At 37.1% G+C, this 14,602-nt stretch overlaps 1 protein-coding gene across 1 annotated transcript in view; it reads left to right on the forward strand.

Annotated features, from left to right (window-relative positions):
• The first annotated feature begins 1,518 nt into the window (after nt 1–1,518).
• WFS1 (wolframin ER transmembrane glycoprotein) overlaps nt 1,519–14,602 on the forward strand; it is a 31,288-nt gene continuing 18,204 nt past the window's right edge. Inside the window, exon 1 of the mRNA XM_031062841.1 lies at nt 1,519–1,748. Within this exon, the coding sequence (XP_030918701.1) occupies nt 1,562–1,748 (187 nt within the window). The 5' untranslated portion in view covers nt 1,519–1,561. The remainder of the gene's footprint in view (nt 1,749–14,602) is intronic.

The raw sequence follows: 14,602 nt of genomic DNA on the forward strand, positions 1-14,602 counted from the left end.
TTTGGGACGGGAGTGTTTTTGCGAGCTGGCTGATAGCGAGGTGAGCTCCTGCTCACGGCTGTGCTGGGGAGGCTGTGCCGGTGCTGCCCGTTCTGGAAGGAGCCGGACCCGTCCGAGCCGCGCATCCCCCGCGGGGCGCCTCGGGCGCGGCCTGGCCGCGCTCGCCGTGCCTCTTACAAAGCACTAAGGTCAAGTTAAAACTGGAGGCACAGTAACTTTTGTGATTGTATAATGGTTAAAAATACTCATGCTCGTTTACCGGGAAGGTATTTTAATCTCTGTGTTTTCCGAGGACTGTTTGAAGGTTGAACTGAACTATGTTGGTTTATTTATAACTTGATGTAGAAACATAATACAGAAACGCATTTACTTGTATCAGTAAAAATATTTTTCTGGTTTAGGGCAGCTTAATTTTTGCAGCCAAGTTGTCAAATTAGAAGTAGTATGTTTGGCTGTAGAGACATTGCTAGTACTCTTAGCACCCTGTTGTGATTTTTGCATCCTTTGAGTGGAAAAAGTTGTTGGTTAAGTGGTGTCTGTGGTTTTGGCTATACTACTTTCATCTTTACAAGGACATCTTCAGGTTGGTATTCTGAATTAATTCTGTGCTTATACAGAATTAAGAAATATTATTTATTGCCAGAAATATTCTAAAATGCTCCTTGCAAATTGCTTAACTTCAGAAAGTTGTTCTTAAGCAGCAAGAGTTGCTATGTGTTATGCTGTGGTAGTATATGCGTACCTTGCTACTTTTGTCCTGTGAAAGCCAAACTTTCAGTAGGCATTTTTATGCAAGTTTACTTATTTAGGGAACTTTTTACTATAAAGCAGAGATCCCTGCTTATTTTTGAGAGGACTTATAGTTAAAAGGCCCTCTTGTGTAAGGCCTTTGCGTACCTGCCATGTATGAATTTATTTTTTTTAAGTGGGACATAAAGGTATTTAAAGTAAGCTAATTTTGAATCATGGGCATTTAAGTTGATAAGGTCTAAAAACAGCATCCTTGGTGGTGTTCCTCCTCTGATTTCCCATGCAGAGTTCTACATCTCCTCCTGCTTTGCCTTCTTATCATTATTTTCTGTTTCCTGATTAAGTGATGACAGTTAACCAGGCCTTGATACAGATCTTTTTATTATTATGGACTTGTCCCTAAAAAGTTTGGGGCTAGTCTTTATTTCTGGCATGTATAAGCAGAACATTAAATTCAAAGAAGAAATTGATATGCAGCATTTACAGGACTGATTATTAGTTTTAGCATTTGTTTACACTTGTAACCCTGTTACAAGTTAGGGAAAAAAGCAGTCACTGTTCTGGCACAATGTTGTATATATGATCAGACTCAGCTATAGCTGCTCATTCTGGGAGTTACTGAAGAATGTATAGATAAATCTTGAAGTTCCTATCAGCCTTCTTGCCGCTTTCTAGGCTTTTTGTTGACCTAAATTATACAAATACATTCAGGTTTCAAGTTTTTATTCATTGTAAATGAATAAAAATGCAGTTTTACCTTGTAACCCTGTTTTCTGATAATTGACCATTATTTTCTTCTTTGGCAGCTAAAATGAATTCAGTTCCTGATCCCACCTCAAGTCCCTCTCACCCCCAGCAGCACCTTGGAAGGTCCCAGCTAAATGCTGCTCCTGTGGCCCATAGTGGGAACAGTCAGAGACCTGGAACCTCTTCAGGTGATTCTGCAACTTCTTCAGTTCCTGGCTACTCACGTAGCAGGGAGAAAGCAGAAAAAAAGGGTAAGTATGAAAGCAATTCTTGTGCAAAATGGGTTACACACAATAATCTCCCAATGTTTCAGTATATGTATTCTGTTTAAAGGCACTGTAAAGTAGGAAAATAAATTTCTGAAATTTCTTTTAACCTGTTGTTGTGGAAGACTCTTTTCTACTTCAGTTTCCTTTGCACATATTTTTGAGTTTTCCTATCTAATTTTTCAGGTTTGTACAAAGCAATAGGAAAGAACTTAATTTGAAAAATTGGCAGGGAGATTTAATTAAATTTAGCATAATAATGTTTCAATTGTATGTCTTTGTTTGGCTAGAACATATGCTATAACTGTAGCTTTAATGTGAATTCTAATGTGAATGCATAAGATACTACTGTAATGTAGACTGATGGAATAATAAACCAGTACATGAAGCCAAAATTGAAGTTAATATTAGCAATAAGATAAGAATTTGGATTTACAGCCATGATACACTGTGAAAGGCAGAATGATGTGGTTCTTTTCCCCCACTTGCTGTGGAACTATTGAGTTTCAAAGATTGTGGAAACTGATAGGATGAGAGTAAGGTCTTGTGCAAAATGTAGAACAAAAACCACCTGGCTCCTGTATTCACCTGCTGAGTTCCAGTTTTAATTCAGTTTCTAATCTAACACTTGTGCAAGATGGTCTTGTGCTCAAGGTCTAACTCATCTCTTGCTCTTTAGCTTTCTTTAAAATTGGACTTTTGATTGTGAAACTGCTTATGTACGTGCCCTTATATTCAAAAATATAAGTCTCTCTATTGAAGATAGTAAGGCATCCAAGGGTTTAAAATTATTAAATGTGTGACAATCTGTGTGGCACATAGCTGATGCAACTGAGCTCTGCACGTAGTTCAGGCCAATGTTACGGCTGTGTCAGCAAATCTATTGTTTGCATCTAATTCATAATTGACTGTTGGAACCTTCTGGGTTCCCTGTTCCCAATGAAGGAGAATTTCTTTTGGATATCCTAATTTCTATCCTGTGTCAGTACTCAGTACCAATTTTGTCATCTAGCCCGCTTGTAAAAGAATTGAGAGATTATGGAGATTTGACACTTCTAACATTACCTACATAGTTGCTGATTTAGAGTTAGTGCTAACGGGCATGTTTTCTTTCTTCTTTTTCCAGTTTCTTAGTATGCTTCAACAAGGAAAGAATAGTAACTATAATAGGAATATGGTATGAAGTTATCTTGGCCTTCGTTATACTATGATTTGAAAAAGCAATACCTAGGTTTCTGTTGTTGGTGCCCGCATTCATGCAAGATTCTGGAAATCAACACAGTCTGTCTAGTGGCGTTTTGCACACAGGTTCTGTCAGCTATTCTTTTCTATCTAATTTGGAGATTTTCTTACTCTACACAAATGTAGGACTTCTAAAATCACACTTTTTATCTTAGTTCTCTTTACAGTCCTGTGTGTTTGCTAATGATCCCTACCTATGAAGCACTGTATTAGAGATGCTGCTTGTTAAAGAGGGCTTTTGAGCATTGATATATTTCTCCTTTTCAGTTGTGACTCATTGCTGATTGCTTTAAGTCTCTTCCCATTAAAATATTATGGGTGCCTGGTGCCATTGTCATTGCCCTTCCCATGCCCTTAATATACTCAAGTATTTAATGCAGCAGAATGATCTACATTGCCATAGTGTTGTGCTGGAATCTCTAACAACCAAGATTTTAGTGAATTTAGATAGAAAATGTCTTCAATAATACATAATGCAGTATTTTCTTATGTGGCTTATGGTTTTAGAGTTATGCCACTTGTCATAGTGCTAACAGTTTATAGAACTGGAAACTTTATTAAAAGAAAGGAAGTTCTGGTCATCAAAACTTAAAAATGGGCATTTTAGTAGGACTTTAGAAAGAACTGCAAATAAAAATACAAATTCAAAGATGTACATATGAAAATAAATACAAAACAAACTGTTATGTCAGACAGAAAATTGGCACTTCAGTTATTCTTAAAATATTTGAACTGACATAAAAGTGTTTCTTGGAATCACCAGAGCTCTTACGATAAATAACATTTGAGCTTCTCACAGGTCTAGGAAAAGTGAAGGATTTGGACTCTCAGCCAGGGCATGTTGTGGTTTGGTTGTATGAAAGGAAATATGCTCCAGACCAGATGTTCTGGGAAGGGCTGCTCTGACTTCTTTCTTGGAAGATTAAGAAGTTAGGTAATTTTCAATTGTCACTATGATCATGACTAACTCAGAGTGATGAAGAAGAGGACACAAAAGACCAGCACACTAATATACAGAAAGATGTCTCAAATCTTATTAAATATGTAGAACACTCCTCTTTAATGATGACTTAAATATCTTGCTCAAATGTAATTACTGTAACAAATTTATGTTTGTATAATTTTTAATAAATCTGCTATAATCTCTGTTTAAGAAGGGGAAATGTACTGTGTATATGCCAATTATTTGGAAAGGCATTTTCAGCTCAGAACTATCTACCACATGCCCATGTGCCCTTCTCCCACAGAAGGTCACTGGTATACTGGGCTGCAATAGTTGAAACATTGCCCAACAGGTGGAAGGAGATCCTTCCCCTCCAGTCAACACTGGAGTGCTTCATCCAGTTCTGGACTACTCAGTGTGTGAGAGACATTGAGAGAGTTCAGCAAAGGGCCAGAGATGGTGAATGAGCTGCAGCATCTCTCCTGTAGGAGACAGTTGAGAGAGCTGGGGCTATTCAGCCTGGGGGAGAGAGGTCTCGGGGGGATCAATCAATGTGCATAAATAGCTGAAGGTAGGGTGCAAAAAGGATGGAGCCATGATCTTTCCAGAAGTCTCCAACACAAGGATTAGAGACAGCTGGCACAAACAGGTGGTTCCCTTTGTCCATCAGTAAACACTTTCTTTGTTTTTCCTGTGAGGGTGACTGAGCACTGGCACAGGTTGTCCAGAGAGGTGATGGAGTCTGCATCCTTTGAGATACTCAAAAACCATGTAGACATTCCTTGGGCAGCCAACTTAAGTGGACCTGCATGAGCAGAGGGGTTGCAACAGGTGACTTCCAGTGATCCTTTCTAGCCTCAACCATTTTACTAATTCTTGACACCATATCTTGACAACCATATCTGTGTTTCTGATCTGTCATTTTTCTTCCAGTTTTTGTTAAATTACACTGTGTTTAAGGCTATAGCATCAAAGTGAATGTTAAGTAATTTGTTTCTTGGAAGCACACATCACATCATCTATTCCTGCAGCATTATCCATATCTTGCAGTGTAATCCAACAAATTAATGAATGCCTTGGCTCTGACTCAGTAAAGCACTTAAATACACACAATATCCTCAGCAGAACAGGTACTTCCTTTAGATCAAACTCTTATAGTGCCTTTTTTTTTTCTTAGCAATTTTTCAGTCTCTATTCTGCTAATGTATCGTTAAGTAATGTTTATGTTATTTCTTGAATAATTTCTTTCACAATGGGAGGTAACTATTTTTAGAATTTATTGAGCAAGTTGAATCTGGATTTAATGAAAAAATAATCAATAATTAGGATCATTTATAAATACAGGTCTTGTTGTGTTAAAAAAGAAAAGGAGGGCATTCCTATTTCTACGCAAAACTCTTGTCTTCTGCTTATGTATGGTTTCGGTTTTCCATTCCTTGTGTACGTAGGAATGGAGTGAATGTCAATATGTCAGCTTTCCTGTATGAAAATAAATGAGGGAAAAAATGGTTACTCTTTCAAGGATGTTCATGGACAGGGAGCTTATTAGTGAGCAAAGCATATATACTACTAATTAGGGCTCCTGATATTTTGAAGCCATGGAGTCATCAGTATTCATGTGAGCAAATTACAGGAGAGTTCATGTATAGCAGGGAAAGACCAATGTCTGGTTGCTAGTGAAGTCTTTTGAAACAGACTGAGATTCTAATCTCATAAGACACCTTTGTGCTTCTCAGGTGCACAGGCCCCTCAGTTTCTGGTCCAGGTGCTACATGCCCCTTCCTGCTTTCTGTGTTTCATCCACTCTGTAGAATCTCCTTCCTTCAGATACAGCCTTAAAGCAACATGAAAAGACAGAGCTTGGGTGAGAGCTCTGGAGCTCCCAACGCCAAATTCTCCAAGTAGGCTTAAAAATGTCATTCTTGCTAGAGAAACCATTTCCTCTCCTTACACATAGAACAGAGCTTGGAAAAAAGCACTTTCAGTGTGGTGACTTAGTTAGCTTGTGGATATCTGTAGTACTGCTGCTGTTAATGTTTTTTGAAAGAGATGCCTGAGTCTGCAGTCAAGGTAAGTGCCCTGTATTGCTGAGTTAGAAAGTAGATCTGTATGTCCCAGGAGATGGTTTGATTCAGATGAAAGGAAAGCAGAATTGAGAGACACTTTTCACAATACAGCTGTGATCAGGTACTTGACTGTCATGTCTGGATTCAAATAACTACTTCAATTCAGCCACAGTGATAACAAAGTGGATGACTCTCACTCCAGTGAACATTTATTGTGCTGGAGGTTATCTGGAAGAGTTATCATTTATTGAAATGCTTCAGTACCTTCAAGCATGTAAAGTGTCTTTCATAAAAATTGACTGTCTGCCAGTCAACAGGTAAAAGAGGTCATGCTAGGATACTGGAGAAGCTGGGGACAAGATGGTAATTTTTCATATGTGTATGAAAAAGATTATTACTGGTTTATTACATCATTCATGCACATTTGCTAGTCAATAAGTTTGGAAAGGAGAAATTGCAAAGCTAAGTTGCAGTGCTTGAAGAAAGGTCTCTTTGGTTGAGGAACTACTTGGGGTATTTGTCCATGGTTTTGCTGTAGTCTCTTGTTCTAGAATTGACAACACATGGGAAGGTGTTTGTACAGAGAGCTTGGCAGACAAAAAATCAATTTATTATATTTTGTTTGTAGGTTAGGTTATGAAAGTTTTTTGTACTTCTAGGAATCAAATAATTTTATTGACTGACTTCATGTTTATAAATAGTAAAAAAATCTTCTAAACAGTTTACAGTGCATTGCAACAATTTATAACAGTGTTTTATAAGCAAGGCATTGCTAAATGATAGCCAACAAATAAGGAACCTTTCTAATTTACAAATATTTTCCAAGTGTTACCTTCTTCCACTTAAGGTTACAAAGAACCTTTGCTTCAGAGCTCTATTGTAGTGCTTCTGTGTCTTTACTTTTTGGCAGTTAGCTATTACAGACTAACTCTTGAGGCAAACTGAAGTGTTTGTGCAAAGCTTGAAGAAATCTTAGAAAAACCTTTGATTATTTGAAGGGGAGGTTTATGCCTCGAAGTATTAATTACTTAACAATTTATCTGTCAGTTTATTAATGCCCCTTCAAACTTTACCTTTAAATATTCAGGGTCCTAGAAAGCTCATTTGCCAGGCATTGCTGTGGGAGAGAAAGGATTCTATCCAAACAAAAGTTAATGACTGTATTTTTTGATAAAATTTTGGGACATCATCATTGTTGGTGCAGAACAATGGAAGTAGGCTTTTTCATGTCTGCTGCTATTGTCAGTAACATGCTGGTATTTTTACCCTATATGGGAGGAGGATTGAACACCCATTTATTGGAGGAAACATTCTCCATCTTTCCCTCTTCCACCATTTGAAACACATGAATGGGTTTTTTTGGTTGATAACAAAATAATATTACTGCTATCAATTTTTTTTACATTCATATGATGAGCCAGATTATGGAAGTTGCCCCAGCTCAGTCTTTACCCATTATTTTCCAGGTGGATCAATTTCCTAATCTGTTTATGATAACAAAATTTCTAGCATAGTCCCAGGGTGCTGAAAGAAAGGAGGGTAGAAAGGGAAGAGCTATACTCATATTATTGAATTATGTAATGAAATGGGAGTGGCCCTGTAAATTCTTTGGTGTGAAGGACTTGACATTCCTTTTGTGCAAATTTAAGACTTTAATCTAGTGGTTGGAATCTTCCAATTCAGTTTCCTTCAGAAGAGATCCAGTATGTGTGTTCCACTGTGCAGACAAATCCCTGTTCCAGTACAGTAATCAAGGAGAGACTTGGAGCTCTTGTGTTGCTGGAGGGCACCTCAGAGAAGCAGCAGCAGCAGCCCCACTTCATTGTGTAAGTTAGAAGGTGAGACTGGGAACAATAAACTGGCAAGTAAAGCTAATCATTTGAAAAGTTAATTAGAAATGCTTAAGTCACTGGATTTGTGGGTTTGCTAAAATGTAGGAATGTTCCTTTTTTAAGGGCCCCTCTGTTTTGACAGAGTGCTGGAGAGTCAATGTGAAGTGCTCAAACTGCAGAATTGCTGAAATTCCATGTGCATTGTGCCGGTTGTTATGATAACATTCTGTCTGCACCTACAAAAATATGTGGGCTTGGTGAGCTCTGTGGTCTCATCTTCTCACATTGTTTTTCATTGCTTTCTCCTTTCTTTTTTGGTGGAAATGGTTAATATTGATGATTGTCAACTAAGAAACTACAAAATGATAATTTTTTTTTAACTCTACAGTTTTGGAACTGCAAATTTATGTTAGATTTATCCCAGCTCATCCATAAAGGATTCAATCAGAGATGCCTGCATAGAAAAAAGCAGCAGGACTGGCTCATTAGTTACATATAAAATTGTTTTAATGACTTTAAAAGATCATTGTACAGTAATAGCTACACTAGAAAAATACAGATTTGAAGAATGGTTTTTCCTCCATTTTTAAAATTTATAATCTATAATACCACTCTTTTTCTTCCACCTACATGTTTTTTTATTGCTCTCCTGACAATTTACGTTCATTTTGTGGGGGTGCAGAAGTTGTTCCCAGTTCAATTTAAGGCTATTTGATGCCTTGCAATTGTGGTGTGACTAAGACTATTACCATATCTACAAATGCATTGCTCCTCCCAGAGAAAGTAGAATTGAGTCCTGGACTTGAACAGCTCTGTAAACAAATGTTATTCCCTTCTCTCCCATCGGTGTTATCACTTTTTAAAGTCGAATGCCTGCCAAAGTATGGTAGTATAAGAACTTGGAATTGTTCCTGGGACAAGCAGAGTTGTCTTAAGATCTGACCCTGGAGGTTAAAGGCATAAAAGAAAAACATGCAATGTACTCTTAATTGTACCAAGTCTTTACTATGCAGTTAAGAATTCAGGAGGCTTCTGAATGGATGAAGGGATTCAGCATTCATAGATGAGCAGCTAAGCATCCAAAGTTAATAAAATCTTTTTTCAAATCGTTGATGTTTGTTGAGCAAAGTATTTCTTCTTCTCCAGTCAGTTCTTCTGTCATTACATTTGATATGTACAAATCATGTTTATGACATGATGCTTCATGCCAGCTTTTAAGTGGAATGTCAGTCTTTCCAGAAACTTCACTCCTACACAGTTACTGCACACAATACCACTGAGCTTTCGGAACTTGTGGAAAGTGAGTAGGAGGTTTCTCTAGAGACTCAGGCTGACTCTCCTGAGCACTGAAGGCTCAACAATACAATCCAGTGACACAAAAAAAAGCTGTTAGAACCTACATTTACTGTTATAAAATGTACAGATCAAATTTTCTAAAAGTACCTATTCTACCTGTTGATGAATGGAAGCAATCTGACATCTTTCACATAGGAGATGAGCTTACATAGCATCTTCTAACAAAAGAAATTATTTTTATTTTGCATTAATTGTGTATGCCTTTACTCCTAAGAGTGTCTGAAATTCTAGAAAGCTTGTTTCATACTGAAAATAAAATCTGCAATAAAAAACTGTGTGCTGTTCCTTGAAATTGTTAAATTTGTTTGATTTTTTTAAATTGACTTACCAGATTCGTGTTTACAGAAAGAAGCATAAAATCCGGTGTAACACTATCAGAATTACCACCATGCACTTCCAAAAGGAACTGGATGTATTATATAGGACATGACTTGTAGGCAGATTGTGCACAAAATGTGTTGCTCTGCCTGTTTTGGTTGATATCCATGGACAGGCACCCTCATAAGCTTTCATTTTCCTACTTTTTCTTGATTATTTATTTCTTGACAAATAGGCTTTGATTATTTACTTTGTAGGTGCATGCATTCTTGTTGCCTGCTCCCTCTCCCATGTTACAAAGTTCCCTTCATACTAGCAAGTGAGCTATTACTGAGAATCCACCACAAAAGGATTTCCTTTAGCTAGTATATTTAATTTGTGAAAATTGTGCAAGCAAGTTCATTCACTCTTCTAACATGGATTAACTGCTTCATGTTTGTGACAGGGTGTTTTTATGATGGTTCAGTCATGCTTTGGGGTTTGGGTTTTGTTGTTACTGTTTTTTTTTGCTTTCTGTTTTTTTAAGTACCGCAATAAAACCAGATGATTACAATACAATCCTATCATAGTTTTGAACAGTGCAGTAAGACATCTACTGACTTCATGAGAAGCTATAACATTTTCTGACTGTGCTATAGCAAAGGTAAATACTGGATGAATAGAGAACAAGACATGAAAACTGAGCTGTAGGAGATGGATTCCCTTTCAGCAGTTGTCTGAGAATGCCATTCAGTCATGCAGAGCTGAAAAATGCCAGTGCCTCAAAGTAGTTTGCAAATACAGAGGTTTTGCAGGTGGGTCGTCTTCAGCAGCTGGATGCTTGGTTTGTAAGAAACCAAATGATGATTTTTCATGTAGTTCCTTTTGGGTTATTTCTACCAAAGGCATGGAAATCTAGGGAACAGAACACATTTCAGTGCTGTTGAATGCAAACTGAGGATGAAAAATTAATATTAAAAACTGGCTGACTTCCAGCAAACGGATTGTGTTTGTAAATATTTATGTAATAGTTAAGGTGATGTAGGTCTTTTGGTGCACCACCCTAAATTCTATTGGCACAGGATTCATAGCATGTTTTTGACCTTCTACTGGCTATTTCTTTTTCAGCCTAATCCAATGCTGGATTATATAGCTGCATTTTAATTTTTTCTCTGATGAAACTTCTGGCAAAGATTGCTTTTGTGATTCTAAACTTAATTGTAGAACAGTTGGAACCTATCAGGAAGTAGTACTTAAGCACTTTTATTAATGCTAAGAACGGGATAAGCTTTGCGTGTTGCAGTTCAAAGGCATATTTTTATGGAAATACTTAAACAGAAAAAAGGTTAATTAAAAATCCAGCTTCAAATCTTCATAATGGAAGTCATAGAAGAGGCTTTTTCAAATACAAATAATTCTATATCTGTCTTTTTTGTGCCATATCAATCTCCACCTACACATTCATTTGTTCATCTTACCTTGTGGAGCATGGTGGGAGGAGTGGAGTTTAGCAGTGAATATAGTTTATTCATACTAGTATCCACTCACAGTAGAAGCAAGTAATTTTCCTTGTGATTGAGACAGTACTCCCTTTCAGATTCAATTACAGTAAAGCCTTCTTGCTAAAACAGTAAAGTGATGTATGCCTGAAGCTCCAAGTAAGTACAGTGCTGTGCAGTGTGACAAAGTTCAGTTCAGGCATCAGTGCTCTTCATGGTATATAGAGAATTTGTTCATATGTGGGAGAACATCTAATGTCAAAGAAGACATTCTTCACTCCCTGCTCCCACCCCAGTGATTTAGCTGGTAGAAATGCCTGGGGATGAAATCCTGTTCCATACTACTCCATCAAACATCTCAATTACTCTGTCAGTTAATAACGTGGCACTGCGGGAGATGCCTGACATCATGTAACTCCTTTTAAGTAGAAAACCCACTGAAGTTAAGTAGTGAGCTTTTGGAATAAAGCCAATGAAAACATGAAGTGCAGTTTTTCTTCCTCTGGATGCCATCCAGCTTTTTCTTACATCTAAATTAGCATGGGTGTGTTGCAGTTCAGGAAGGCTCACAGAAGTTGCTGTCAATACTCAGTTCTAATACAAGAGATTGATAACAGGCTTTGTCAGGTTCAAGATTCTTGCTACCTTTCTCCTGAGAATCATTCACACTGTTGATTCCAGCATGCCTGTTAGAGTCAAGGGCCTTTTTACTAAATGCAGTGCTAGTGCTGTCCTGTATTTTATTCAGAATGTTCTTTAGCTACTTGCAGCATAAACATTTTTAAAAAGCCTTTATAAACTCATAGAAATATTTGGCATTGGCTGAATACTTTTAATCTGTTCATGCCCTTGAGTTCTTGTGTTTGGAAAGACAGTGAACAGACTCTCTATTTACCTTCTCCATTTCATTCTCCTCACTTTCTTCCCCAAGTTATAAAGCTCTGATAATAGTGTCTTCTTAGCACTGAACTGTGTTTCTCATACAACACTGTTACAACTCTAAGGTGTGCGCTGAGTGATAATAGTTCAGAGCTTATCACTGTGTGTGCAATGATAAAGTGCCTTCCTGGTTTGCTGCATTTCATCAAGCCTTTTATCACTTAATTAGTCATTAAATCCTTCTGCTGGTTTTGCTTGAGTTTTTTTTTTGTTTTTTTTCCCTGAATAACACAGAATCATCGACAGATTTTGGCATCTTGGTATTAGCCCTTTTTTCTTCACTCATATAAATGTATTGAGTGAGTTAGGCCTTATTTTATATCTTTGTGTGTCTAAACTGATAATCTCTCCCCTGGGAGAATGAAAGCTGTGTTTTTCTAATCTTCATATTCTAATCTCTCACTTTTCCATGTAACCTGCATTCTAATTTGTTTAGAGGACTTACATGAGAAGCCTTGCTCCTTATCTTTAGAGATGTAAATATGAGCTGGATCCACCTGTCCAACCCAGTAGATCTATTTTTCTTAATTAGGGAAAAAAAGTTTTTAATTTTTTTTGTATCCTCCTTAGTTGGAGGAACTACTTAACATATAAAGTTATTTATTAAATGTATTTAAAAATCACATCCTGTTTTTGAATGCATAATTTTCTCAGCTATAGTTGAGGTTGTTGTTGCTTTCTGGCCTTTTTGCTGCTCTGTTTTTTGTCCTAGTCACGTTTATTCAAACAAAAGGTTAAGGAAACTACATTTAAAATTCTATACCTAAACTTAAAATTTGCAAGATCATTTGTAAGACTGCTTGGCTCACTTTGCTGGGCCACCTTGATAACAATTTTCTCCTGTGTCAACTGTCAGATCTTCTCATGGAATAGTGAAAATGGTCCTAGGTGTGTGCTCAGTGAGCTTGGAGGTGTGTTCCTGCTGGGTAGGACTGAACATATTATTTTGTTGTGCTTATGCTTAGCTGTTCCTGACTGTTTTCAGTCACTTCAGGAATACTTCCTGTACTATAAAATGGGAGGGCCAATCCAGAAATCTTGTTTTGTATCTTGTCATCTCAGATCCTTTATTCTTCCCAGCACATGGGTTTTATCCTCCTCCTACTGCATATTCCTGTCAATGCTTTTTCTGAGCCCAAATGAATGCATGAAGTCATGATCATATAAAGTGTGTATGCTATACAGGTTTCCTTCATACTCTTTGTGTGGGTGTTGCTTAATGCATTACTCTTTTGTTCAGTAGAGTTTCCATGAGCTTTAATATTCACTTGTAAAACCTGTAATTTCTTTTAAACTTACATATTTTGTATGAATGCTTCACTGTTGCTTCCTGTCTGAGAAGGTGCTTTCAGTTTTCCTTTTATCCTTTTCTCACTAGGTTTTCACCTTTTCATTCAAACACTTAGAAGTCTGCAGCTTGTGTTTGTTTAAAAAAATTATTTGTTGTGCATGGTAGCATGACTGTCATGGGGACAGCCTCCAATATCTGTGTGAACAAATAAAATCTCAAGCTCAAAAGGTGTAAGTAATTGTGATCCTTTAAAATACCATTTTTTTTCTTTGTTATTCCCTGTTCATGGTCTTCAACCTCTTGCTTAATCTGGAATTCAGGGGCTATAGCTGTGACCTAAGAAGAAAGCTGTGTGCGCCTGGCCAGGGGTGATATTAGCAGGCAAGGGGCTAAAACTCCCTTGAGCTGAGTAAATCCACTGCTGAGAGCTTTAATGTGTTTGTGTTGGTAGGAAAGTAAATCAACAAACACTTTTATTATTCAGCATGCACTCTATTGATTCTTTCTGCCTGAAATAACTTCAGTAGATTTTTTTGAAGGAAGGCAGTGATTCTTTGTGGTTAGAAGAGCACTGAGAAAATTGAGGGTGTTCTATGTGATGGGGGTGTGGGTATGATCCACTTTGTATGCCTATATATACAACTAAAAATCTTCCTTTGCATGAAAGGACTATTATGTGCCTTTAAAGATTTCAGAATTCAAGAATGAAAGTGTCATACACAATGTTACTTAAAATGCTGAGGTTTTGGAAGCAGTGTTTGTCTAAAACGTGTGTAAAACATTTTTGCTAAATATGTGATCAGACACTTTGCAGCAAGTGAGCCAACTACAGTGATGTTCATGTGATGTGATTCAGTTCTGTATGTTAAGGGTATTAAAAGGGTTGGGAATCTACTACATCTATTACTGATTTGTATTAGAATACTGGGAAGGAAATCTTGTGACAACCCCAGTTTATTTTATTTGTCTTTAAAGTCTTTTGCATTGAACATATTTCTTATCTAGATTGTCTAAGTCCATTTTTCAAAACATTGTATGAATGTTGAAGAGTTTGTTGGGTTTTAGTCTTCAGTATAGTCCAAAGACGAGCTTTAGATGTGGCATCTCCCTTTTGTGATTTAAAATTTTAAGCATTGGTATCTTACAATTTCACTTGGACAAATCTCCTACTGTGGATTGACTGCCTTTTTCTCAATTAAATGGCTAAATTTCAGAGGTAAGGGACAGTAATTGCATCCCAGCAAAGTACTTAAGAAACTGAAATGTTTCCTTTTTAAACATTTCCTATTTCTGATCAAAACGTAGTAGAAATAGTAAAAATGCCTGCCTATGACAGAATGAATGCTAAATTCCCATTTGAGCTTATAGCAACAA

Source organism: Geospiza fortis, unplaced genomic scaffold (genome assembly GCF_000277835.1).
Source record: "Geospiza fortis unplaced genomic scaffold, GeoFor_1.0 scaffold666, whole genome shotgun sequence".
Lineage (NCBI taxonomy): Eukaryota > Metazoa > Chordata > Aves > Passeriformes > Thraupidae > Geospiza > Geospiza fortis.